General features: G+C 43.2%; 4 protein-coding genes across 4 annotated transcripts; all 4 read left to right on the top strand.

Moving 5' to 3' along the window:
* The first annotated feature begins 1,826 nt into the window (after positions 1-1,826).
* On the top strand, positions 1,827-3,709 carry LOC137633690 (uncharacterized). Its single transcript, XM_068365938.1, has 2 exons — positions 1,827-2,161; positions 3,580-3,709. The coding sequence occupies exons 1-2, from the start codon at positions 1,827-1,829 to the stop codon at positions 3,707-3,709; spliced, it is 465 nt and encodes a 154-aa protein (XP_068222039.1).
* An 8,081-nt stretch (positions 3,710-11,790) lies between these two features.
* Positions 11,791-12,904, top strand: LOC137633689 (mRNA decay activator protein ZFP36L3-like). Its single transcript, XM_068365937.1, has 3 exons — positions 11,791-11,950; positions 12,047-12,310; positions 12,546-12,904. Exons 1-3 carry the CDS (start codon positions 11,791-11,793, stop codon positions 12,902-12,904), a joined length of 783 nt encoding a protein of 260 aa, XP_068222038.1.
* A 3,455-nt stretch (positions 12,905-16,359) lies between these two features.
* LOC137633688 (antifreeze protein Maxi-like) lies at positions 16,360-17,893 on the top strand. The gene is made up of 3 exons (XM_068365935.1): positions 16,360-16,575; positions 17,210-17,437; positions 17,837-17,893. The coding sequence occupies exons 1-3, from the start codon at positions 16,360-16,362 to the stop codon at positions 17,891-17,893; spliced, it is 501 nt and encodes a 166-aa protein (XP_068222036.1).
* A 4,699-nt stretch (positions 17,894-22,592) lies between these two features.
* LOC137633687 (serine-rich adhesin for platelets-like) lies at positions 22,593-26,473 on the top strand. Its single transcript, XM_068365934.1, has 5 exons — positions 22,593-22,824; positions 23,411-23,655; positions 23,865-24,006; positions 25,286-25,453; positions 26,193-26,473. Exons 1-5 carry the CDS (start codon positions 22,593-22,595, stop codon positions 26,471-26,473), a joined length of 1,068 nt encoding a protein of 355 aa, XP_068222035.1.
* Positions 26,474-26,681: the final 208 nt, after the last annotated feature.

The raw sequence follows: 26,681 nt of genomic DNA, 5'->3' as shown, positions 1-26,681 counted from the left end.
TATGGCTTTGGCTATGGCAATGGCAATGGCCTGGGCAATGGCTATGGCTATGGCTATGTCTATGTCTATGTCTATGTCTATGTCTATGGCTTTGTTTACCATGGCTATGTCTATGTCTATGTCTATGTCTATGGCTTAGGCAATTTCTATGTCTATATCTACGGCTACGGCTATATCTACAGCTACGTCTATGGCTACGGCTACGGCTACGGTTACGGCTACAGCTTTGCCTATGGCTATGGTTCTGTCTATGGCTATGGCTATGGCTTTGGCCATGTCTAAGGCTATGGCTATGGCTATATCTATGTCTATGTCTGTCTATGTGTATGGCTATTGCTATGGCTATGCCTATGGCTATGGTTAAGGCTACGGCTATGAATATGGCTACATCGTATGGCTATGGCTATGACTACATTGTATGGCTATGGCTATGACTATGGCTATGACTACGGCTAAGGCTAATGCTACATCTGCGGCTACGGCTATGGCTACGTCAATGGCTATGGCTATGGCTATGGCTATGGCTATGTCTATGTCTATGGGTATGTCTATGGCTATGTCTATGACTATGGCTATGTCTCTGTCTATGTCTATGTCAATGGCTATGGCTCTGGCTTCGGCTATGGCTATAGCTATGGCTATGACTATGTCTATGTCTATGGCTATTTCTATGGTTATTGCTATGTCTATGTCTATGGCTATGGCAATGGCTATGTCTATGTCTATGGCTATTTCTATGGTTATTGCTATTTCTATGGCTATGGCTATGGCTATGTCTATGTCCATGGCTATGGCTATGGCTATGTCTATGGCTATGTCTATGACTATGGCTATGTCTCTGTCTATGTCTCTGGCTATGTCTATGTCTATGGCTATGGCTCTGGCTTCAGCTATGGCTATAGCTGTGGCTATGACTATGTCTATGTCTATGGCTATTTCTATGGTTATTGCTATGTCTATGTCTATGGCTATGGCAATGGCTATGGCTATGGCTATGTCTATGGCTATGGCTATGTCTATGTCTATTTATATGGCTATGCCTATGTCTTTGGCTATGGCTATGGCTATGTCTATGTCTATGGCTATGTCCATGTCTATGGCTATGGCTATGGCTATGGCTATGGCTATGTCTATATCTATGGCTATGTCTATGGCTATGTCGATGGCTATGGATATGTCTATGTCTATGGCTATGGCTATATCTATAGCTATGGATATATATATGTCTATGTCTATGGCTATGTCTATGTCTCTATGGTTATGTCTCTGGCTATGTCTATGTCTATGGCTATGGCTCTGGATATGGCTATGGCTATGGCTATGGCTATGGCTATGTTTATGGGTATGGCTATGGCTATGTCTATGGCTCTGGCTATGGCTATGGCTATGGCTATGTCTATGGCTAATGCTATGTCTATGTCTATGTCTATATCTCTGGCTACGGCTATAGCTATGGCTACAGCTACGGCTAAGGCCATGGTGTCATCTATGGCTATGGCTTTGGCAATGACTATGTCTATGCCTATGCCTATGGCTATGGCTATATCTAGGGCTATGGCTATGTCTATGTCTATGTCTATGGCTATGGCTCTGGCTATGTTTATGTTTATGTCTATGGCTATGGCTATGTCTCTCTCTATGTCTATGGCTATGGCTATGGCTATGGCTCTGTCTATGGCTATGGCTACGGCTATGGCTATGTGTATGTCTATGTCTATGACTATGGCTCTGGCTATGGCTCTGACTCTGGCTATGTCTATGTCTATGTCTATGGCTATGACTATGGCTATTTCTATGTTTATGTCTCTGGCTTCGTCTATGTGGCTATGGCTATGGCTATGTCTATGGCTATTGCTATGTCTATGGCTATGGCTATAGCTATAGCTATGGCTATGGCTACGGCTACGCCTACATCTACGGCTATTGCTTCGGCTACGCCTACATCTACAGCTATGGCTACGTCTATATCTAAGTCTATGGCTATAGCTATGGCTATGGATCAGTGTATGGCTATGTCTATGGCTAAGGGTATGGCTAAGTATATGGTTATGGTTGTCTATGGCTATGGCTATGTCTATGGTTATGGCTCTGGGTATATTTATGTCTATGGCTATGTCCATGGCTATGGCTATGTATACCATGGATATGGCTATAGCTATGTGTATGTATATTGCTATGGCTATGGCTATGGCTATGACTATGTCTATGTCTATGGTTATGGCTATGGCTATGTCTTTGGGTATGTCTATGGCTATCGCTATGTCTATGTCTATGGCTTTGGCTATGGCAATGGCTATAGCTAGGGCAATGACTATGGCTATGGCTATGTCTATGTCTATGTCTACGTCTATGGCTATGTTTACCATGGCTATGCCTATATCTATGTCTATGTCTATGGCTGTGGCTCTGTCTATGTCTATGTCTACGGCTACTGCTATTTCTACGGCTAGGTCTTTGGCTACGGCTACAACTAGGGTTACGGCTACAGCTATGGCTATGGCTATGGCTATGGTTCTCTCTATGGCTATGGCTATGGCTATGGCCATGTCTATGGCTATGGCTATATCTATGTCTATATCTATGTCTATGGCTATGGCTATGGCTATGCCTATGGCTATGGCTAAGGCTAGGGCTACGGCAATGGTTACACCATATGGCTATGGCTATGACTATGGCTCTGACTACGGCTAAGGCCACTGCTACATCTACGGCTACAGCTATGGCTACGTCAATGGCTATGGCTATAGCTATGTCTATGGCGATGACTATGGCTATGTCTATGGCTATATCTATGGCTATGGTTATGTCTGTGTTTATGTCTGGGTATCTATGTCTATGGCCATGGCTATGGCTATGGCTTTGTCTATGGCTCTGGATATGTCTGTGGCTAGTTTTATGTCTATGTGTATGGCTTTGGCTATGGCTATGTCTATGTCTACCATGGCTATGGCTATGGCTAGGTCTATATCTATGTCTATGACTATGTCTATGTCTATGGCTATGGCTATGGCTTAAGCTATGGCTATAGCTATGGCTATGACTATGTCTATGTCTATGGCTATTTCTATGGCTATGGCTATGTCTATGTCTATGGCTATGGCTATTGTTATGTGTATGTCTATGAATGTGTCTGTCGATGCCTATTGCTATGTTTATGTCTAAGTCTATATCTATGGCTTTAATTATAACTTTGTCTATGGCTATGTCTATGTCTCTGTCTATGGCTATGTATACCATGGCTATGGCTTTGTCTATGTCTATGTCCATGGTTACGGCTACGGCTACCGCTATGGCTACGTCTATGGCTATATCTACGGCTATGGCTACAGCTATGGCTATGGCTATGTCTATGGCTATGACTAGGGCTATGGCCATGTCTATGTCTATGTCTATGTCTATGGCTACGTCTTTGGCTACTGCTACGGCTACGGCTATATCTATAGCTATGGCTACGGCTACGGCTATGTCAATGGCTATGCTATGTCTATGTCTATGGCTATGTCTATGTCTATGTCTATAGTTAAGGCTATGGTTATGTCTATGGCAATGTCTATATCTATGGGTATGATTATATCTAAGGCTATCGTTATGTCTAAGGCTAGGCTATGTCCATGTCTATGGCTATGGCTATGGCTATGACCATGGCTATGTCTATGTTTATGGCTATTGCTATATCTATGTCTATTTCTATGACTATGGCTCTGGCTAAGGCTATATCGATGTCTACCATGGGTATAGCTATGGCTATGGCTATGATTATGGCTATGTCTATGTCTATGGCTAGGGCTATGGCTATGTCTTTGTCTATGGCTATGGCTCTGGCTATTACTATAGCTATGGCTATGGCTATTATTATGGCTCTGGCTATGTCTATGTCTATGGCTATGTCTAAGTCTATGGTTATGGCTATGTCTATGTCTTTGGCTATGGCTCTGACAATTGCTATGACTATGGCTATGTCTAGGGCTATGGCTATGGGTATGGCTATTGCTATGTCTATGTCTATGGCTATGGCTATGGCTATGGCTATGTCTATGGCTATGCCTATGGCTATGACCATGTCTATGGCTATTGCTATGGATAAGTCTATGCCTATTTCTATGTCTATGTCTATATCTATGACTATGGCTATGACTATGTCTATGGCTATGGCTATGTCTATGCCTATGGCTCTGGCTATGTCTATGGCTATGGCTATGGCTATATCTATGCCTATGGCTATGGCTATGTCTATGGCTATGGCTATGGTTATGGCTAGGGCTATGTTCATGTTTATGGCTATGGCTATGTCTATGTCTATGTCAATGGCTATATCTATGTTTATGTCTATTGCTATGGCTATGTGTATGACTATGGCTATGGCTATGAATCTGGCTCTGGCTATGTCTATGTCTATGGCTATGGCTATGGGTATGTCTATGTTCATGTCCATGGCTATGTCTATGTGGCTACGGCTATGGCTATGTTTATGGCTATGGCTATGGCTAAAGCTAAGCCTATATCTATGGCTACGGCTACGTCTATATCTATGTCTATGGCTATAGCTATGGATATGGCTATGTCTTTTTTTTATGTGTCTGGCTATGGCTAAGGCTAAGGCTATTGGTAAGTCTATGGTTATGGCTGTCTATGGCTATAGCTATGTCTATTGCTATGGCTATGGGTATGTCTATGTCTATAGCCACGGCCATGGCCATGTCCATGTGTATGTTTATGTCTATGTCTATGGCTATGGCTATGGCTATGGCTCTGGCTCTGGCTATGTCTATGTCTATGGCTATGGCTATGGGTATGTCTATGTTTATGTCTATGGCTATTTGTATGTGGCTACGGCTATGGCTATGTCTATGGCTATGGCTATGGCTACGGCTATGCCTACATCTACGGCTACGGCTACGTCTATATCTATGTCTATGGCTATAGCTAGGGCTATAGCTATGTCTATTTCTATGTGTATGGCTATGGCTAAGGCTAAGGCTATGGCTAAGTCTATGGTTATGGATGTCAATGGATATGGCTATGTCTATGGCTATGGCTATGGGTATGTCTATGTGTATAGCCATGGCCATGGCCATGTCCATGTGTATGTTTATGTCTATGTCTATGGCTATGGCTATGGCTATGGCTATGGCTATGGCAATGTCTATGGCTATGGCTATGTATACCATGGCCATGGCTATGGCTATGTCCATGTCTATGGCTATGGCTATGGCTATGTCTATGTCTATGGCTATGTCTATGGTTATGGATATGGCTATGTCATTAGGTATGTCTAAGGCTATGGCTATGTCTATCTCTCTGGCATTGGCTATGGCAATGGCTAAGGCTAGGGCAATGTCTACGGCTATGGCTATGGCTATGTCTATGTCTATGGCTATGTATACCATGGCTATGTCTATATTTATATCTATGTCTATGTCTATGTCTATGGCAGTGGCTAGGACAATGTTTATGTCTATGGCAGTGGCTAGGACAAGGTCTATGTCCACGGCTACGGCTAAGGCTATGGCTACATCTATGGCTATGGCTATGGCTATGGCTATGTCTAAGGCTATGGCTATGGCTATGTCTATGGCTATGGCTATGGATATATCTATGTCTATGCCTATGTCTATGTCTATTTCTATGGCTAGGGCTATGTCTATGGCTATGGCTAAAGCTACGCCTATGGGTACGGCTACATCATATGGCTATGGCTAAGGCTATGGCTACATCACATGGCTATGGCTAAGGCTACGGCTATGGCTACATCATATGGCTATGGCTACGGCTATGTCTACATCTATGACTATGGCTATGGCTACATCAATGGCTATGGCTAGGGCTATGTCTATGGCTATAGCTATGATCATGTCTATGGCTATGGCTATGGCCATGTCTATGGCTATGTCTATGACTATGGCTCTGTCTATGTCTATGACAATGGCTATGGCTATGGCTATGACTATGGCTTTAGCTCTGGCTATGTGTATGTCTGTGGCTATTGCTTTGTCTATATATATGGCTATGTCTATGTCTATGGCTATGTCTATGTCTATGTCTATGTGTATGGCTATGTCTATGTCTATGGTTATGGCTATGGCTGTCTATGTCTATGGCTATGGCTATGGCTATGGCTATGGCTTTGATTAAGGCTATGGCTATGGCTATGTCTATGTCTATGGCTACAGCTACAGCTATGGCATCATCTATGGCTATGGCTATGGCTATGGCCCTGTCTATGGCTATGGCAATGTCTATGCCTATGGCTATGGGTATGTCTATGGCTATGGCTATGTCTATGGCTATGGTTATGGCTATGGCTATGTTTATGTTTATGGCTATGGCTATGTCTATGTCTATGGCTACAGCTATGGCTATGTGTATGTCTATGTCTATGACTATAGCTATAGCTATGGCTCTGGCTCTGGCTATGTTTATGTCTATGGCTATGGCTATGGCTATGGCTGTCTATGTTTATGTGTATGGCTATGTCTATGTGGCTACGGCTATGGCTATGTCTATAGCTATGGCTATGGCTATGGCTATGGCTATGGCTACATCTACAGCTATGGCTACGTCTATATCTATGTCTATGATTATAGCTATGGCTATGGCTATGTCTATTTCTATGTGTATGGCTATGTCTAAGGCTAAGGCTAAGGCTAAGTCTATGGTTAAGGCTGTCTCAGGCTATGGCTATGTCTCTGGCTATGGCTATGGGTATATCTATGTCTATAGCCATGGCCATGGCCATGTCCATGTCTATGTTTATGGGTATGGCTATATCTATGGCTATGGCTATGGCTATGTATACCATGGCTATGGCTATGGCTATGGCTATGTCTATGTCTATGGCTATGGCTATAGCTATTTCTATGTCTATGGCTATGTGTATGGTTATGGATATGGCTATGTCATTGGGTATGTCTATGGATATGGCTATGTCTATCTCTATGGCTTTGGCTATGGCAATGGCTAAGGCTAGGGCAATGTCTATGGCTATGGCTATGTCTATGTCTATGGCTATGTATGCCATGGCTATGTCTATATCTATGTCTATGTCTATGTCAATGGCTGTGGCTATGTCTATGTCTATGTCCACGGCTACAGCTAAGGCTACGGCTACATCTATGGCAATGGCTATGTATATGTCTCTGGCTATGAATAGCTATGGCCATGTCTATGGCTATGGCTATATCTATGTCTATGTCTATGGTTATGGCTAGGGCTATGTCTATTGCTACGGCTAAAGCTACGGCTACGGCTACTTCATATGGCTATGGCTAAGGCTACGGCTAAGACTGCATCATATGGCTATGGCTACGGCTACGTCTACATCTATGGCTATGGCTATGGCTACGCCAATGGCCATGACTAGGGCTATGTCTATGGCTATGGCTGAGACTATTCCTATGGCTATGTCTATGGCTATGTCTATGACTATGGCTATATCTCTGTCTATGTCTATGACTATGGCTATGGCTCTGACTATGGCTTTAGCTCTGGCTATGTGTATGTCTATGGCTATGGCTATGGCTATAGCTATAGCTCTGTCTATATCTATGGCTATGTCTACGTCTATGGCTATGTCTATGTCTATGTGTATGGTTATGTCTATGTCTATGGCTATGGCTGTCTATGTCTATGGCTATGGCTATGGCTAAGTCTATGGCTCTGGCTATGGCTATGTCTATGTGTATGGCTATGGCTATGGCTATGTGTATGGCTTTGGCTACGGCTATTGCTCTGTCTATGGCTATGGCTATGACTATGTCTATGTCTTCAGCTATTGCTATGGCTATGGCTATGTCTATGTCTATGTCTATTTATGCCTTTGGCTATGGCTATGGCCATGTCTATGTCTAGTGCTATGGCTCTGGTCATATCTATGTGTATGTCTATTGCTATGGCTATGGCTATGGCTATGTTTATGTCTATACCCATGGACATGTCCATGTCTATGTCAATGGCTATGGCTAAGGTTATGTCTATGTCTAAGTTTATGGCTATGGCTATGGCTATGGCTATGTTTATGTCTATACCCATGGACATGTCCATGTCCATGTCTATGTCTATGGCAATGGCAATGGCGACATCTACGGCTACGGCTATGTCTCTGGCTATGGCTTTGTCTATGGCTATATCTATGTCTATGGCTATGGCTATGGCTCTGGCTCTGGCTCTGTCTATGTCTATGTCTAAGGGTATGTCTATGTCTATGTCTAAGTGTATGGCTATGGCTATGTATGTGTGGCTATGGCTATGGTTATGGTTATGGCTATGGCTATGGCAATGGCAATGGCAATGGCATTGGCTATGGCTAGGGCTATGGCTATGTCTATGGCTATGGATATTGCTATGGTTATGACTATGTATATGTCTACCATGGTTATGGCTATGTCTATGTTTATTGCTATGGCTAGGGCTCCTTTTATGTCAATGGTAATGGCTATGTCTATGTCTAGGGCTATATCTATGGCTATGGCTATATCTATGTTTTTGTCTGTCTGTCTATGGCTATGGCTATGTCTCTGGCTTCGGCTATGGCTATGGCTATGTCTGTCTATGGCTATGGCTATGTCTATCTGTAAGACTATGTCTATGGCTATGTCTATTTCTATGGCTATGGCAATGGCTATATCTATGTTTATGGCTATGTCTATGGCTTTGGCTATGTCTCTGTCTATGGCTATGGCTATGGCTATGGCTCTGGCTGTGTCTATGTCTATGGCTATGGCTATGTCTATGTGTATGGCTATGTCTGTCTATGCCTATTGCTATGTCTATGTCTATGTCTATGGCTATATCTATAACTTTGTCTATGGTTATCGCTATGGCTATGCCGATGGCTAGGTCTATGGCTATGGCTATGTCTATGGCTATGTATACCATGGCTATGGCTAAGGCTATGTCTATGTCTATGGCTATGGCTATGTCTATGTGTATGTCTATGGCTACGGCTACGGTTGAGGCTACATCTATGGCTACAGCTATGGCTACGGCTACAGCTATGGCTATGTCTACGTCTACGGCTATGGCTACGGCTACTTCTACATCTATGGCTATGGCTATGGCTACGTCATTGGCTATGCTATATATATGTCTATGGCTATGTCTCTGTCTATGTCTATAGCTATGGCTATGGCTATGGCTATGGCAATGTCTATGTCTATAGCTATGGCTATGTCTATGGCTATTGCTATGTCTAAGGCTATGACTATGGCTATATCCATGTCTATGGCTATTGCTATGACTATGGCTATGTCTATGTCTATGGCTATTGCTATGTCTATGTTTATGGTTATGGCTATGGCTAAGGCTATGCCTACCATGGGTTTGGCTATGGCTATGGCTATGTCTATATCTATGGCTAGGGCTATGGCTATGTCTTTGTGTATGGCAATGGTTATAGATATAGCTAGGGCTATGGCTATGTCTTTGTCTATGGCTATGGCTATGGCTATTGCTATGTCTAAGGCTATGACTATGGCTATATCCATGTCTATGGCTATTGCTATGACTATGGCTATGTCTATGTCTATGGCTATTGCTATGTCTATGTTTATGGTTATGGCTATGGCTAAGGCTATGTCTACCATGGGTTTGGCTATGGCTATGGCTATGTCTATATCTATGGCTAGGGCTATGGCTATGTCTTTGTGTATGGCAATGGTTATAGATATAGCTAGGGCTATGGCTATGTCTTTGTCTATGGCTATGGCTATGGCTATTGCTCTGCCTATGGCTATGTCTATGGCTATGTCTAAGTCTATGGCTATGGCTATGGCTATGTCTTTGTCTATGACTATGGCTTTGGCTTTTGCTATGGCTATGGCTATGTCTATGGCTATGTCTAAGTCTATGGCTATGGCTATGACTATGTCTTTGGATATGGCTATGGCAATTGCTATGGCTATGGCTTTGTGTAGGGCTATGGCTATGGGTATGGCTATTGCTAAGTATATGTCTATGTCTATGGCCATGGCTATGGCTATGTCCATATCTATATCTATGTCTATGGCTATGTATATGTCTCTGTTTATGTCTCCAGTTATTCTACTGCTACGGCTCTGGATATGGCTACAGCTACGGCTACGTCCTTCAAACGGCTACGGCTATGGCTATGGCTATGGCTTTGTCTATGTCTATGGCTAGGGCTATGCTATGGATATAACTATGGCTATGGCTATGGCTATTGCTATGGCTATGGCTATGGCTATGTCTATTGCTATGGCTATGGATATGTCTATGGCTATGGCTATGGCTATGGCTGTGTCTAAGTCTATGGCTATGGCTATGGCTATGTCAATGTCTATGTCTATGTCTTCAGATACTGCTATGGCTATGGCTATATCTATGTCTATGTCTATGTCTGTATTTGGCTATGGCTATGTCCTTGTCTATGGCTATGGCTATGGCTATGGCTATATCTATTTCTGTAGCCATGGCTATGGCCATGTCCATGTCTATGTTTATGTCTATGTCTATAGCTATGTCTGTGGCTATGGCTAGGGCAATGTCTATGGCTATGGCTATGGCTATGTCAATGTCTATGTCTATGGCTATGGTTATGAATACCATGGCTATGGCTATGGCTATATCTATGTGTATGGCTATGGCTATGGCTATGTCTATGTTTATGTCTATGGCTTTGGCTTTGGCTATGGCTGTGGCTATGGCTATGACAATGTCTCTAGCTATGGCTATGGCTATGGCTATGGCTATGTCTAAGTCTATGGCTATGGCTATGTATACCATGGCTTTAGCTATGGCTATGTTTATGTCTATGTCTATGGCTTTGGCTCTGTTTATGTCTATGTCTACAGAGACGGCCATGACTACGGCTACATCTATGGCTACGGCAACAGCTACGGATATGGCTACAGCTATGGCTATATCTATGGTTATGTCTAGGGCTATGGCTGTGGCTATGGCCATGTCTATGGCTATGGCTATGGCCATATTTTTGTCTATGTCTATGGCTATGGCTATGGCTTTGTCTATTGCTACAGCTACAGCTACGGCTACAATATATGTCTATGGCTATGGCTAAGGCTACGGCTACGGAAACATCTATGGCTATGGCTAAGTCAATGGTTATGGCTATGGCTATGTCTATGGCTAAGGCTATGGCTATGTGTATGTCTATGGCTATGGCTATGGCTATGGCTAGGTCTATGTCTATGTCTATGACTCTGTCTATGTCTATGGCTATGGCTATGACTATGGATATAGGTCTGGCTATGTGTATGTCTATGGCTATGGCTATAGGTCTGTCTATATCTATGTCTATGGCTATGTCTATGTGTATGGCTATATCTATGGCTATGGCTATGTCTATGTCCATGGCAATGGCTATGGATGCTATGGCTATGGCTATGGCTATGATTATGGCTATGTCTCTAGCTATGGCTATGGCTATGGCTATGTCTATGGCTCTGGCTATGGCTATGGCTATGTCTATGTCTATGGATATGGCTCTAGGTCTGTCTATGGCTATGGCTATGGTTATGGTTATGTCTATATCTATGTCTAAGTCTATGGCTATAGCTATGGCTATGTCTATAGCCATGGACATGTCTATGTCCATGTCTATATCTATGACTATGGCTGAGGCTACTTCCACGTCCACGTCCATTGCTACGGCTACGGCTTCGGCAACGGCGATGGCAATGGCAACGGCGACCGCTACGGCTACGTCAATGGCTATGGCTTTGTCTATGTCTATGTCTATGGCTATGTCTATGTCTATGTCTATGTGTATGGCTATGTCTATGTCTATGGTTATGGCTATGGCTGTCTATGTCTATGGCTATGGCTATGGCTATGGCTATTGCTTTGATTAAGGCTATGGCTATGGCTATGTCTATGTCTATGGCTACAGCTACAGCTATGGCATCATCTATGGCTATGGCTATGGCTATGGCCCTGTCTATGGCTATGGCAATGTCTATGCCTATGGCTATGGGTATGTCTATGGCTATGGCTATGTCTATGGCTATGGTTATGGCTATGGCTATGTTTATGTTTATGGCTATGGCTATGTCTATGTCTATGGCTACAGCTATGGCTATGTGTATGTCTATGTCTATGACCATAGCTATAGCTATGGCTCTGGCTCTGGCTATGTTTATGTCTATGGCTATGGCTATGGCTATGGCTGTCTATGTTTATGTGTATGGCTATGTCTATGTGGCTACGGCTATGGCTATGTCTATGGCTATGGCTATGGCTATGGCTATGGCTATGGCTACATCTACAGCTATGGCTACGTCTATATCTATGTCTATGACTATAGCTATGGCTATGGCTATGTCTATTTCTATGTGTATGGCTATGTCTAAGGCTAAGGCTAAGGCTAAGTCTATGGTTAAGGCTGTCTCAGGCTATGGCTATGTCTCTGGCTATGGCTATGGGTATATCTATGTCTATAGCCATGGCCATGGCCATGTCCATGTCAATGTTTATGGGTATGGCTATATCTATGGCTATGGGTATGGCTATGTATACCATGGCTATAGCTATGGCTATGGCTATGTCTATGTCTATGGCTATGGCTATAGCTATTTCTATGTCTATGGCTATGTGTATGGTTATGGATATGGCTATGTCATTGGGTATGTCTATGGATATGGCTATGTCTATCTCTATGGCTTTGGTTATGGCAATGGCTAAGGCTAGGGCAATGTCTATGGCTATGGCTATGTCTATGTCTATGGCTATGTATGCCATGGCTATGTCTATATCTATGTCTATGTCTATGTCAATGGCTGTGGCTATGTCTATGTCTATGTCCATGGCTACAGCTAAGGCTACGGCTACATCTATGGCAATGGCTATGTATATGTCTCTGGCTATGAATAGCTATGGCCATGTCTATGGCTATGGCTATATCTATGTCTATGTCTATGGTTATGGCTAGGGCTATGTCTATTGCTACGGCTAAAGCTACGGCTACGGCTACTTCATATGGCTATGGCTAAGGTTACGGCTAAGACTGCATCATATGGCTATGGCTACGGCTACGTCTACATCTATGGCTATGGCTATGGCTACGCCAATGGCCATGACTAGGGCTATGTCTATGGCTATGGCTGAGACTATTCCTATGGCTATGTCTATGGCTATGTCTATGACTATGGCTATATCTCTGTCTATGTCTATGACTATGGCTATGGCTCTGACTATGGCTTTAGCTCTGGCTATGTGTATGTCTATGGCTATGGCTATGGCTATAGCTATAGCTCTGTCTATATCTATGGCTATGTCTACGTCTATGGCTATGTCTATGTCTATGTGTATGGCTATGTCTATGTCTATGGCTATGGCTGTCTATGTCTATGGCTATGGCTATGGCTAAGTCTATGGCTCTGGCTATGGCTATGTCTATGTGTATGGCTATGGCTATGGCTATGTGTATGGTTTTGGCTACGGCTATTGCTCTGTCTATGGCTATGGCTATGACTATGTCTATGTCTTCAGCTATTGCTATGGCTATGGCTATGTCCATGTCTATGTCTATTTATGCCTTTGGCTATGGCTATGGCCATGTCTATGTCTAGTGCTATGGCTCTGGTTATATCTATGTGTATGTCTATTGCTATGGCTATGGCTATGGCTATGTTTATGTCTATACCCATGGACATGTCCATGTCTATGTCAATGGCTATGGCTAAGGTTATGTCTATGTCTAAGTTTATGGCTATGGCTATGGCTATGGCTATGTTTATGTCTATACCCATGGACATGTCCATGTCCATGTCTATGTCTATGGCAATGGCAATGGCGACATCTACTGCTACGGCTATGTCTCTGGCTATGGCTTTGTCTATGGCTATATCTATGTCTATGGCTATGGCTATGGCCCTGGCTCTGGCTCTGTCTATGTCTATGTCTAAGGGTATGTCTATGTCTATGTCTAAGTGTATGGCTATGGCTATGTATGTGTGGCTATGGCTATGGTTATGGTTATGGCTATGGCTATGGCAATGGCAATGGCAATGGCATTGGCTATGGCTAGGGCTATGGCTATGTCTATGGCTATGGATATTGCTATGGTTATGACTATGTATATGTCTACCATGGTTATGGCTATGTCTATGTTTATTGCTATGGCTAGGGCTCCTTCTATGTCAATGGTAATGGCTATGTCTATGTCTAGGGCTATATCTATGGCTATGGCTATATCTATGTTTTTGTCTGTCTGTCTATGGCTATGGCTATGTCTATGGCTTCGGCTATGGCTATGGCTATGTCTGTCTATGGCTATGGCTATGTCTATCTGTAAGACTATGTCTATGGCTATGTCTATTTCTATGGCTATGGCAATGGCTATATCTATGTCTATGGCTATGTCTATGGCTATGGCTATGTCTCTGTCTATGGCTATGGCTATGGCTATGGCTCTGGCTGTGTCTATGTCTATGGCTATGTCTATGTGTATGGCTATGTCTGTCTATGCCTATTGCTATGTCTATGTCTATGTCTATGGCTATATCTATAACTTTGTCTATGGTTATCGCTATGGCTATGCCGATGGCTAGGTCTATGGCTATGGCTATGTCTATGGCTATGTATACCATGGCTATGGCTAAGGCTATGTCTATGTCTATGGCTATGGCTATGTCTATGTGTATGTCTATGGCTACGGCTACGGTTGAGGCTACATCTATGGCTACAGCTATGGCTACGGCTACATCTATGGCTATGTCTACGTCTACGGCTATGGCTACGGCTACTTCTACATCTATGGCTATGGCTATGGCTACGTCATTGGCTATGCTATATATATGTCTATGGCTATGTCTCTGTCTATGTCTATAGCTATGGCTATGGCTATGGCTATGGCAATGTCTATGTCTATAGCTATGGCTATGTCTATGGCTATTGCTATGTCTAAGGCTATGACTATGGCTATATCCATGTCTATGGCTATTGCTATGACTATGGCTATGTCTATGTCTATGGCTATTGCTATGTCTATGTTTATGGTTATGGCTATGGCTAAGGCTATGCCTACCATGGGTTTGGCTATGGCTATGGCTATGTCTATATCTATGGCTAGGGCTATGGCTATGTCTTTGTGTATGGCAATGGTTATAGATATAGCTAGGGCTATGGCTATGTCTTTGTCTATGGCTATGGCTATGGCTATTGCTATGTCTAAGGCTATGACTATGGCTATATCCATGTCTATGGCTATTGCTATGACTATGGCTATGTCTATGTCTATGGCTATTGCTATGTCTATGTTTATGGTTATGGCTATGGCTAAGGCTATGTCTACCATGGGTTTGGCTATGGCTATGGCTATGTCTATATCTATGGCTAGGGCTATGGCTATGTCTTTGTGTATGGCAATGGTTATAGATATAGCTAGGGCTATGGCTATGTCTTTGTCTATGGCTATGGCTATGGCTATTGCTCTGCCTATGGCTATGTCTATGGCTATGTCTAAGTCTATGGCTATGGCTATGGCTATGTCTTTGTCTATGACTATGGCTTTGGCTATTGCTATGGCTATGGCTATGTCTATGGCTATGTCTAAGTCTATGGCTATGGCTATGACTATGTCTTTGGATATGGCTATGGCAATTGCTATGGCTATGGCTTTGTGTAGGGCTATGGCTATGGGTATGGCTATTGCTAAGTATATGTCTATGTCTATGGCCATGGCTATGGCTATGTCCATATCTATATCTATGTCTATGGCTATGTATATGTCTCTGTTTATGTCTCCAGTTATTCTACTGCTACGGCTCTGGATATGGCTACAGCTACGGCTACGTCCTTCAAACGGCTACGGCTATGGCTATGGCTATGGCTTTGTCTATGTCTATGGCTAGGGCTATGCTATGGATATAACTATGGCTATGGCTATGGCTATTGCTATGGCTATGGCTATGGCTATGTCTATTGCTATGGCTATGGATATGTCTATGGCTATGGCTATGGCTATGGCTGTGTCTAAGTCTATGGCTATGGCTATGGCTATGTCAATGTCTATGTCTATGTCTTCAGATACTGCTATGGCTATGGTTATATCTATGTCTATGTCTATGTCTGTATTTGGCTATGGCTATGTCCTTGTCTATGGCTATGGCTATGGCTATGGCTATATCTATTTCTGTAGCCATGGCTATGGCCATGTCCATGTCTATGTTTATGTCTATGTCTATAGCTATGTCTGTGGCTATGGCTAGGGCAATGTCTATGGCTATGGCTATGGCTATGTCAATGTCTATGTCTATGGCTATGGTTATGAATACCATGGCTATGGCTATGGCTATATCTATGTGTATGGCTATGGCTATGGCTATGTCTATGTTTATGTCTATGGCTTTGGCTTTGGCTATGGCTGTGGCTATGGCTATGACAATGTCTCTAGCTATGGCTATGGCTATGGCTATGGCTATGTCTAAGTCTATGGCTATGGCCATGTATACCATGGCTTTAGCTATGGCTATGTTTATGTCTATGTCTATGGCTTTGGCTCTGTTTATGTCTATGTCTACAGAGACGGCCATGACTACGGCTACATCTATGGCTACGGCAACGGCTACGGATATGGCTACAGCTATGGCTATATCTATGGTTATGTCTAGGGCTATGGCTGTGGCTATGGCCATGTCTATGGCTATGGCTATGGCCATATCTTTGTCTATGTCTATGGCTATGGCTTTGTCTATTGCTACAGCTACAGCTACGGCTACAATATATGTCTATGGCTATGGCTAAGGCTACGGCTACGGAAACATCTATGGCTATGGCTATGGCTAAGTCAATGGTTATAGCTATGGCTATGTCTATGGCTAAGGCTATGGCTATGTCTATGTCTATGGCTATGGCTATGGCTATGGCTAGGTCTATGTCTATGTCTATGACTCTGTCTATGTCTATGGCTATGGCTATGACTATGGATATAGGTCTGGCTATGTGTATGTCTATGGCTATGGCTATAGGTCTGTCTATATCTATGTCTATGGCTATGTCTATGTGTATGGCTATATCTATGGCTATGGCTATGTCTATGTCCATGGCAATGGCTATGGATGCTATGGCTATGGCTATGGCTATGCTTATGGCTATGTCTCTAGCTATGGCTATGGCTATGGCTATGTCTATGGCTCTGGCTATGGCTATGGCTATATCTATGTCTATGGATATGGCTCTAGGTCTGTCTATGGCTATGGCTATGGTTATGGTTATGTCTATATCTATGTCTAAGTCTATGGCTATAGCTATGGCTATGTCTATAGCCATGGACATGTCTATGTCCATGTCTATATCTATGACTATGGCTAAGGCTACTTCCACGTCCACGTCCATTGCTACGGCTACGGCTTCGGCAACGGCGATGGCAATGGCAACGGCGACCGCTACGGCTACGTCAATGGCTATGGCTTTGTCTATGTCTATGTCTATGGCTATGCCTATGGCTATGCTATGTCTATGGGTATGGGTATGGCTATGTCTATGTTTAGCTATGGATATGGCTATGTCTTAGTCTATGTCTATGTCTATGGCTATGTCTATGTCTATGGCTCTGGCTATGGCTATGGCTATTGCTATGTCTATGGCTATGGCTATGGATATGGATATGTCTGGCTATGGCTTTGGCTATGACTAAGGCTATGGCTATGACTATGTCTGTCTATGGCTATAGCTATGGCTATGGCTATGGCTCTGACTACGTCTATGTCTAAATCTATGGCTATGTCTATGGCTATGTCTATGTCTATTGCTCTGGCTATGGCTCTGGCTATGGCTATGTCTTTGTGATTGGCTCTAGCTATGGCTATGTCTGGCTATGGCTATGGCTATCTCTATTTCTATGTCTATGTCTATGTCTAAGTCTGGCTATGGCTATGGATTTGGCTATGGCTATGGCTACGGCTATGGTTACGGCTAAGGCTACAGCTATATCTATGGCTACTGTTACGGCTACGGCTACGGCTATGGCTAAGGCTCTGGCTAAGGCTCCGGCTATGTCTATGTCTATGGCTATATCTATGTTATATCTATGGCTATGACTATGACTATTTCTATGTCTATGGCTATGTCTATGTCTATGTCTATGGCTATATTTATGGCTATGGCTATGTTCATGTCTATGGCTATGGCTATGGCTGTGGCTATGGCTATGTCTATGGCAAAGTCTATGTGTATGGCAATGGTTATGGTTATGGCTATGGCTATCTATATCTATGTCTATGGCTATGTCTATGGCTATGGCTATGTCCTTGTCTATGTCCAAGGTTATGGCTATGGCTATGGCTATATTTATGTCTATATATCTGTCTATATCTATGGCTATGTCTATGTCTATGTCTAAGTATGTCTATGGCTATGGCTATGGCTATGGCTATGTCTATGGCTATTTCTATGGCTATGGCTATGGCTCCTGCCATAGTGCTGTCTATGGCTTGTTATGTCTATGTCTATGGCTAAGGCTATGGCTACATCTATGTCTATGTCTATGGGTATGGCTATGGTTATGTTCATGTCTGGCTATGGCTATGGCTATGGCTATGGCTAAGGCAATGGCTACGGCTAAGGCTAGGGCTATGGCTACAGCTACAGCTATGTGTACGGCTATGGCTAAGGATATGGCTATGACTATGTCTATATCTGTCTATGTCTATGGCTAAGGCTATGGCTATGTCTATGTCTATGACTATGGCTATGGCTCTGTCTATGCCTATGGCTATGGCTATGGCTATGGCTATATTCATGTCTATGGCTATGTCTATGCCTATGGCTTGGCTATGGCTGTCTATATCTATGTCTATGGCTATGTCTATGTTTATGACTATGTCTATGTTTATGTCCATAGCTATGGTTATGGCTATGTATATATCTATATCTATGTCTATATATTTGGCAATGTCAATGTCTATGTTTATGACTATGGCTATTGCTATGGCTATGTCTAGGTCTATGGGTATGTCTGTGGCTATGGCTAGTGCTCTGGCTATGGCTATGTCTATGTCTGTCTATGGCTATGGCTATGGCTATGGCTATGTCTATGGCTATGGCTATGTCTATGGCTATGGCTATGTCTATATCTACCATTGGTATGGCTATCGGTATGGCTATGGCTATGTCCATGTCTATGTCTATGTCTATGGCTAATGCTATATCTATGTCTATGTCTACAGTTAGGCTACGGCTACGGCTATGGCTATGGCTAAGGCTACGGCTATGCCTACGTCCTCGACTACGGCTAAGTCCTCAGCTACGGCTAAGGTTATGGCTACGGCTATGGCTACGGCTATGGCTATTGCTTTGGCTGTGTCTAACTATGGTTATGGCTATGCCTATGGCTATGGCTATGGCTACGGCTAAGGCTATGGCTAAGTGGCTATGTCTGGCTATGGCTATGGCTATATCTATGTCTATGTCTATGGCTATGGCTATGTCTATGTCTGGCTTTGGCTATGGCTATGGCTATTTCTATGGCTATGGCTATGGCTATGGCTATGTTGCTATGACTATGGTTATGTTTATGTCTATTGCTATGGTAATGGCTATGGGTATGTCTATGGCTATGTCTATGTCTACCATGGTTATGGCTATGGATATGGCTATGGCTATGTCCATGTCTATGTCTATGGCTAATGCTATATATGTCTATATCTATGGCTATGTCTATGTCTATGGCTATGTCAATGGCTATGGATATGTCTATGGCTATGGCTCTGGCTATAGCTCAGGCTGTTTCTATGGCTATGGCTATGGCTATGGCTATGTCTATGGCTATGGCTATGGCTATGTTCATGGCTATGGCTATTTTTATGGCTATGGCTATGTCTATGTTTATGTCTATTGCTATGGCTATGTGTATGACTATGGCTATGGCTATGAATCTGGCTCTGGCTATGTCTATGTCTATGGCTATGGCTATGGGTATGTCTATGTTCATGTCCATGGCTATGTCTATGTGGCTACGGCTATGGCTATGTTTATGGCTATGGCTATGGCTAAAGCTAAGCCTATATCTATGGCTACGGCTACGTCTATATCTATGTCTATGGCTATAGCTATGGATATGGCTATGTCTATTTTTTATGTGTCTGGCTATGGCTAAGGCTAAGGCTATTGGTAAGTCTATGGTTATGGCTGTCTATGGCTATAGCTATGTCTATTGCTATGGCTATGGGTATGTCTATGTCTATAGCCACGGCCATGGCCATGTCCATGTGTATGTTTATGTCTATGTCTATGGCTATGGCTATGGCTATGGCTCTTGCTCTGGCTATGTCTATGTCTATGGCTATGGCTATGGGTATGTCTATGTTTATGTCTATGGCTATTTGTATGTGGCTACGGCTATGGCTATGTCTATGGCTATGGCTATGGCTACGGCTATGCTTACATCTACGGCTACGGCTACGTCTATATCTATGTCTATGGCTATAGCTATGTCTATTTCTATGTGTATGGCTATGGCTAAGGCTAAGGCTATGGCTAAGTCTATGGTTATGGATGTCAATGGATATGGCTATGTCTATGGCTATGGCTATGGGTATGTCTATGTGTATAGCCATGGCCATGGCCATGTCCATGTGTATGTTTATGTCTATGTCTATGGCTATGGCTATGGCTATGGCTATGGCAATGTCTATGGCTATGGCTATGTATACCATGGCCATGGCTATGGCTATGTCCATGTCTATGGCTATGGCTATGGCTATGTCTATGTCTATGGCTATGTCTATGGTTATGGATATGGCTATGTCATTAGGTATGTCTAAGGCTATGGCTATGGCAATGGCTAAGGCTAGGGCAATGTCTACGGCTATGGCTATGGCTATGTCTATGTCTATGGCTATGTATACCATGGCTATGTCTATATTTATATCTATGTCTATGTCTATGTCTATGGCAGTGGCTAGGACAATGTTTATGTCTATGGCAGTGGCTAGGACAAGGTCTATGTCCACGGCTACGGCTAAGGCTATGGCTACATCTATGGCTATGGCTATGGCTATGGCTATGTCTAAGGCTATGGCTATGGCTATGTCTATGGCTATGGCTATGGATATATCTATGTCTATGCCTATGTCTATGTCTATTTCTATGGCTAGGGCTATGTCTATGGCTATGGCTAAAGCTACGCCTATGGGTACGGCTACATCATATGGCTATGGCTAAGGCTATGGCTACATCACATGGCTATGGCTAAGGCTACGGCTATGGCTACATCATATGGCTATGGCTACGGCTATGTCTACATCTATGACTATGGCTATGGCTACATCAATGGCTATGGCTAGGGCTATGTCTATGGCTATAGCTATGATCATGTCTATGGCTATGGCTATGGCCATGTCTATGGCTATGTCTATGACTATGGCTCTGTCTATGTCTATGACAATGGCTATGGCTATGGCTATGACTATGGCTTTAGCTCTGGCTATGTGTATGTCTGTGGCTATTGCTCTGTCTATATATATGGCTATGTCTATGTCTATGGCTATGGCTATGTCTATGTCTATGTCTATGTGTATGGCTATGTCTATGTCTATGGTTATGGCTATGGCTGTCTATGTCTATGGCTATGGCTATGGCTATGGCTATGGCTTTGATTAAGGCTATGGCTATGGCTATGTCTATGTCTATGGCTACAGCTACAGCTATGGCATCATCTATGGCTATGGCTATGGCTATGGCTATGGCCCTGTCTATGGCTATGGCAATGTCTATGCCTATGGCTATGGGTATGTCTATGGCTATGGCTATGTCTATGGCTATGGTTATGGCTATGGCTATGTTTATGTTTATGGCTATGGCTATGTCTATGTCTATGGCTACAGCTATGGCTATGTGTATGTCTATGTCTATGACTATAGCTATAGCTATGGCTCTGGCTCTGGCTATGTTTATGTCTATGGCTATGGCTATGGCTATGGCTGTCTATGTTTATGTGTATGGCTATGTCTATGTGGCTACGGCTATGGCTATGTCTATGGCTATGGCTATGGCTATGGCTATGGCTATGGCTACATCTACAGCTATGGCTACGTCTATATCTATGTCTATGACTATAGCTATGGCTATGGCTATGTCTATTTCTATGTGTATGGCTATGTCTAAGGCTAAGGCTAAGGCTAAGTCTATGGTTAAGGCTGTCTCAGGCTATGGCTATGTCTCTGGCTATGGCTATGGGTATATCTATGTCTATAGCCATGGCCATGGCCATGTCCATGTCTATGTTCATGGGTATGGCTATATCTATGGCTATGGCTGTGGCTATGTATACCATGGCTATGGCTATGGCTATGGCTATGTCTATGTCTATGGCTATGGCTATAGCTATTTCTATGTCTATGGCTATGTGTATGGTTATGGATATGGCTATGTCATTGGGTATGTCTATGGATATGGCTATGTCTATCTCTATGGCTTTGGCTATGGCAATGGCTAAGGCTAGGGCAATGTCTATGGCTATGGCTATGTCTATGTCTATGGCTATGTATGCCATGGCTATGTCTATGTCTATGTCTATGTCAATGGCTGTGGCTATGTCTATGTCTATGTCTGGCTTTGGCTATGGCTATGGCTATGTCTATGGCTATGACTATGGCTATGGCTATGTTGCTATGACTATGGCTATGTCTATGTCTATTGCTATGATAATGGCTATTGCTATGTCTATGGATATGTCTATGTCTACCATGGGGATGGCTATGAATATGGCTATGGCTATGTCCATGTCTATGTCTATGGCTAATGCTATGTCTATGTCTATGTCTTTGGCTATGGCTAAGGCTATGTCTATGACTATTGCTCTGGTAATGGCTATTGCTATGTCTATGGCTATGTCTATGTCTACCATGGGTATGGCTATGGATATGGCTATGGCTATGTCCATGTCTATGTCTATGGCTAATGCTATGTCTATGTCTATGTCTATGGCTATGGCTAGGGCTATGTCTATGGCTACGGCTAAAGCTACGGCTACGGCTAAGGCTACATCATATGGCTATGGCTAAGGTTACGGCTATGGCTACATCGTATGACTATGGCTACGGCTACGTCTACATCTAAGGCTATCGCTATGGCTACGTCAATGGCTATGGCTAGGGCTATGTCTCTGGCTATGGCTATGACTAAGTCTATGGCTATGGCTATGGCTATATCTATGGCTCTCTCTATAACTATGGCTATGTCTCTGCCTATGTCTATGGCTATGGCTATGGCTATGACTATGGCTATAGTTCTGGCTATGTGTATGTCTATGGCTATGGCTATGGCTATGGCTATAGCTCTGTCTATATCTATGGCTATGTCTCTGTCTATGGCTATGTCTATGTCTATGTGTATGGCTATGTTTTTGTCTATGACTATGGCTATGGTTGTGTATGTCTATGGCTCTGGCTATGGCTATGGCTATGGCTATGATTATGGCTGTCTATGGCTATAGCTATGTCTTCATCTATGTATATGGCTATGACTACGGCTACGGGTATGGCCATGGCGTCAAATATGGCTATGGCTATGGCTATGGCCATGTCTATGGCTATGGCTATGTCTATGCCTATGGCTATGGGTATGTCTATGGCTATGGCTATGGCTAGGGCTATGTTCATGTTTATGGCTATGGTTATGTGTATGTCTCTGCCTATGGCTATGGCTATGGCTCTGATAATGGCTATGGCTATGGCTATGGTTATGTGTATGTGTATGTCTATGTCTATGACTATGGCTATAGCTATGGCTCTGGCTCTGGCTATGGTTATGTCTATGTCTATGGCGATGTCTATGGCTATATCTATGTTTATGTCTATGGCTATGTCTATAGCTATGGCTAAGGCTATGGCTATGGCAATGTCTTTGTATATGGGTATAGCTATGTTTAATGCTATCGTTATACTAAGGCTATGGCTATGTCCATGTCTATGGCTATGGCTATGGCTATGGCTATGACTATGGCTATGTCTATGTCTATGGCTATTGCTATGTCTATGTCTATGACTATGGCCATGGCCCTGGCTAATGCTTTGTCGATGTCTACCATGGGTATGGCTATGGCTATGGCTATGGCTATGTCTATGTCTATGGCTAGGGCTATGGCCATTTCTGTCTATAGCTATGGCTATGGCTATGGCTATAGCTATGGCTATGGCTATTTCTATGGCTATGGCTATATCTATGTTTATGGCTATGTTTAAGTCTATGGCTATGGCTATGTGTATGTGTTTGGCTATGGCTATGGCTATTGCTATGTCTATGTGTATGTCTAAGTCTATGTCTCTCTGTATGGCTATGGCTATGTATGTGTGGCTATGGCTATGGTTATGCTATGGCTATGGCTATGGCAATGGCAATGGCGATGGCAATGGCTATGGCTATGGCTATGGCTATGGCTATGTCTATGGCTATGGATATGGCTATGGTTATGTTTATGTATGTCTACCATGGTTATGGCTATGTCTCTGTCTATGTCTATGGCTATGGCTATGGCTATGTCTATGTCTATGGCTATGGCTATGTCTATGTTTTTGTCTGTCTGTCTATGGCTATGGCTATGTCTATGGCTTTGGCTATGACTATGGCTATGGCTATGTCTGTCTATGGCTATGGTTATGTCTATTTCTAAGGCTATGTCTATGGTTATGTCTATGTCTATGGCTCTGGCAATGGCTATGTCTATGTCTACCATGGCTATGGCTAAGGCTACAGCTATGGCTATAGCTATGGCTATGGCTATGTCTATGTCTATGGCTATGTCTATGGCTAGGGCTCTGTCTATGTCTATGGCTATGGCTATGGCTCTGGCTGTGTCTATGTCTATGGCTATGTCTATGGCTATGGCTCTGTCTATGTCTATGGCTATGGCTATGGCTCACGCTGTGTCTATGTCTATGGCTATGGCTATGTCTATGTATATGGCTATGTCTGTCTAAGCCTATTGCTGTCTATGTCTAAGTCTATGGCTACGGCTACTTTGTCTATGGTTATGGCTATAGCTATGGAGATGGCTATGGCTATGCCTAATGCTATGTCTATGTCTATGGCTATGGCTATGTCTATGTGTATGTCTATGGCTACGGCTACGGCTCTGGCTACGTCTATGGCTATGACTATGGCTATGGCTACAGCTATGGCTATGTCTATGTCTATGGCTTTGGCTATGGCAATGTCTACGGCTATGTCTATGTCTATGTCTATGTCAATGGCTACGTCTACGGCTACGGCTACGGCTACGGCTACATCTATGGCTATGGCTATGGCTATGGCTACATCAATGGCTATGCTATGTCTATGTCTATGGCTATGTCTCTGTCAATGTCTATAGCTATGGCTCTGGCTATGGCTATGGCAATGTCTATGTCTATAGCTATGGTTATGTCTATGGCTATCGCTATGTCTAAGGTTATGACTATGGCTATATCCATGTCTATGGCTTTGGCTATGACAATGGCTATGTCTATGTCTATGGCTATTGCTATGTCTATGTCTATGGGTATGGCTATGGCTAAGGCTATGTCTATGTCTACCATGGGTTTGGCTATGGCTATGGCTATGTATATGTCTATGGCTATGGCTATGGCTATGTCTTTGTCTATGGCTATGGTTATAGCTATAGCTAGGGCTATGGCTATGTCTTTGTCTATGGCTATGGCTATGGCTATTGCTATGGCTCTGGCTATGTCTATGGCTATGTCTAAGTCTATGGCTATGGCTATGTCTATGTCTATGGCTATGGCTATGGCTATTGCTATGGCTATGGCTATGTCAATGTCTATATCTATGTCTTCAGATATTGCTATGGCTATGGCTATATCAATGTCTATGTATATGTCTGTCTTTGGCTATGACTATGTCCTTGTCTATGCCTATGGCTATGGCTATGGCTATATCTATGTCTGTAGCCATGGCTATGGCCATGTTCATGTCTATTTTTATGTCTATGTCTATGGCTATGTCTATGGCTATGGCTAAGGCAATGTCGATGGCTATGGCTATGGCTATGTCTATGTCTATGTCTATGGCTATGGCTATGTATACCATGGCTATGGCTATGGCTATATCTATGTCTATGGCTATGGCTATGGCTATATCTATGTCTATGGTTATGGCTATGGCTATGGCTATGTCTATGGCTTTGGCTTCGGCTATGACTATGGCTATGGCTATGGCTATGGCTATGGCTATGGCTATGTCTATGTCTATGGCTATGGCTATGTATACCATGGCTTTAGCTATGGCTATGTCTATGTCTATGGCTGTGGCTATGTTTATATCTATGTCTACGGAGACGGCTATGGCTACGGCTACATATATGGCTATGGCAACGGCTACAGATATGGCTAAAGCTATGGCTTTGGCTATGGCTATGTCTATGGCTATGGCTGTGGCTATAACCCTGTCTATGGCTATGGCTATGGCCATATCTATGTCTCTGGCTATGGATATGGCTTTGTCTATTGCTACAGCTACAGCTACGGCTACGGCTACATCATACGGCTATGGCTATGGCTAAGGTTACAGCTACGGAAACATCTACGGCTATGGCTATGGCTACGTCAATGGTTATGGCTATGGCTATGTCTATGGTTAAGGCTATGGCTATGTCTATGTCTCTGGCTATGGCTATGGCTATGTCTATGGCTATGGCTATGACTCTGACTATGGATATAGGTCTGGCTATGTGTATGTCTATGGCTATGGCTATAGCTCTCTCTATATCT

This window comes from Palaemon carinicauda, chromosome 43 (assembly GCF_036898095.1).
Source record: "Palaemon carinicauda isolate YSFRI2023 chromosome 43, ASM3689809v2, whole genome shotgun sequence".
Classification (NCBI taxonomy): Eukaryota; Metazoa; Arthropoda; class Malacostraca; order Decapoda; family Palaemonidae; genus Palaemon; species Palaemon carinicauda.
The sequence above is the reverse complement of the archived record's forward strand: the minus strand, read 5'-3'. Positions and strand labels throughout refer to the sequence as shown.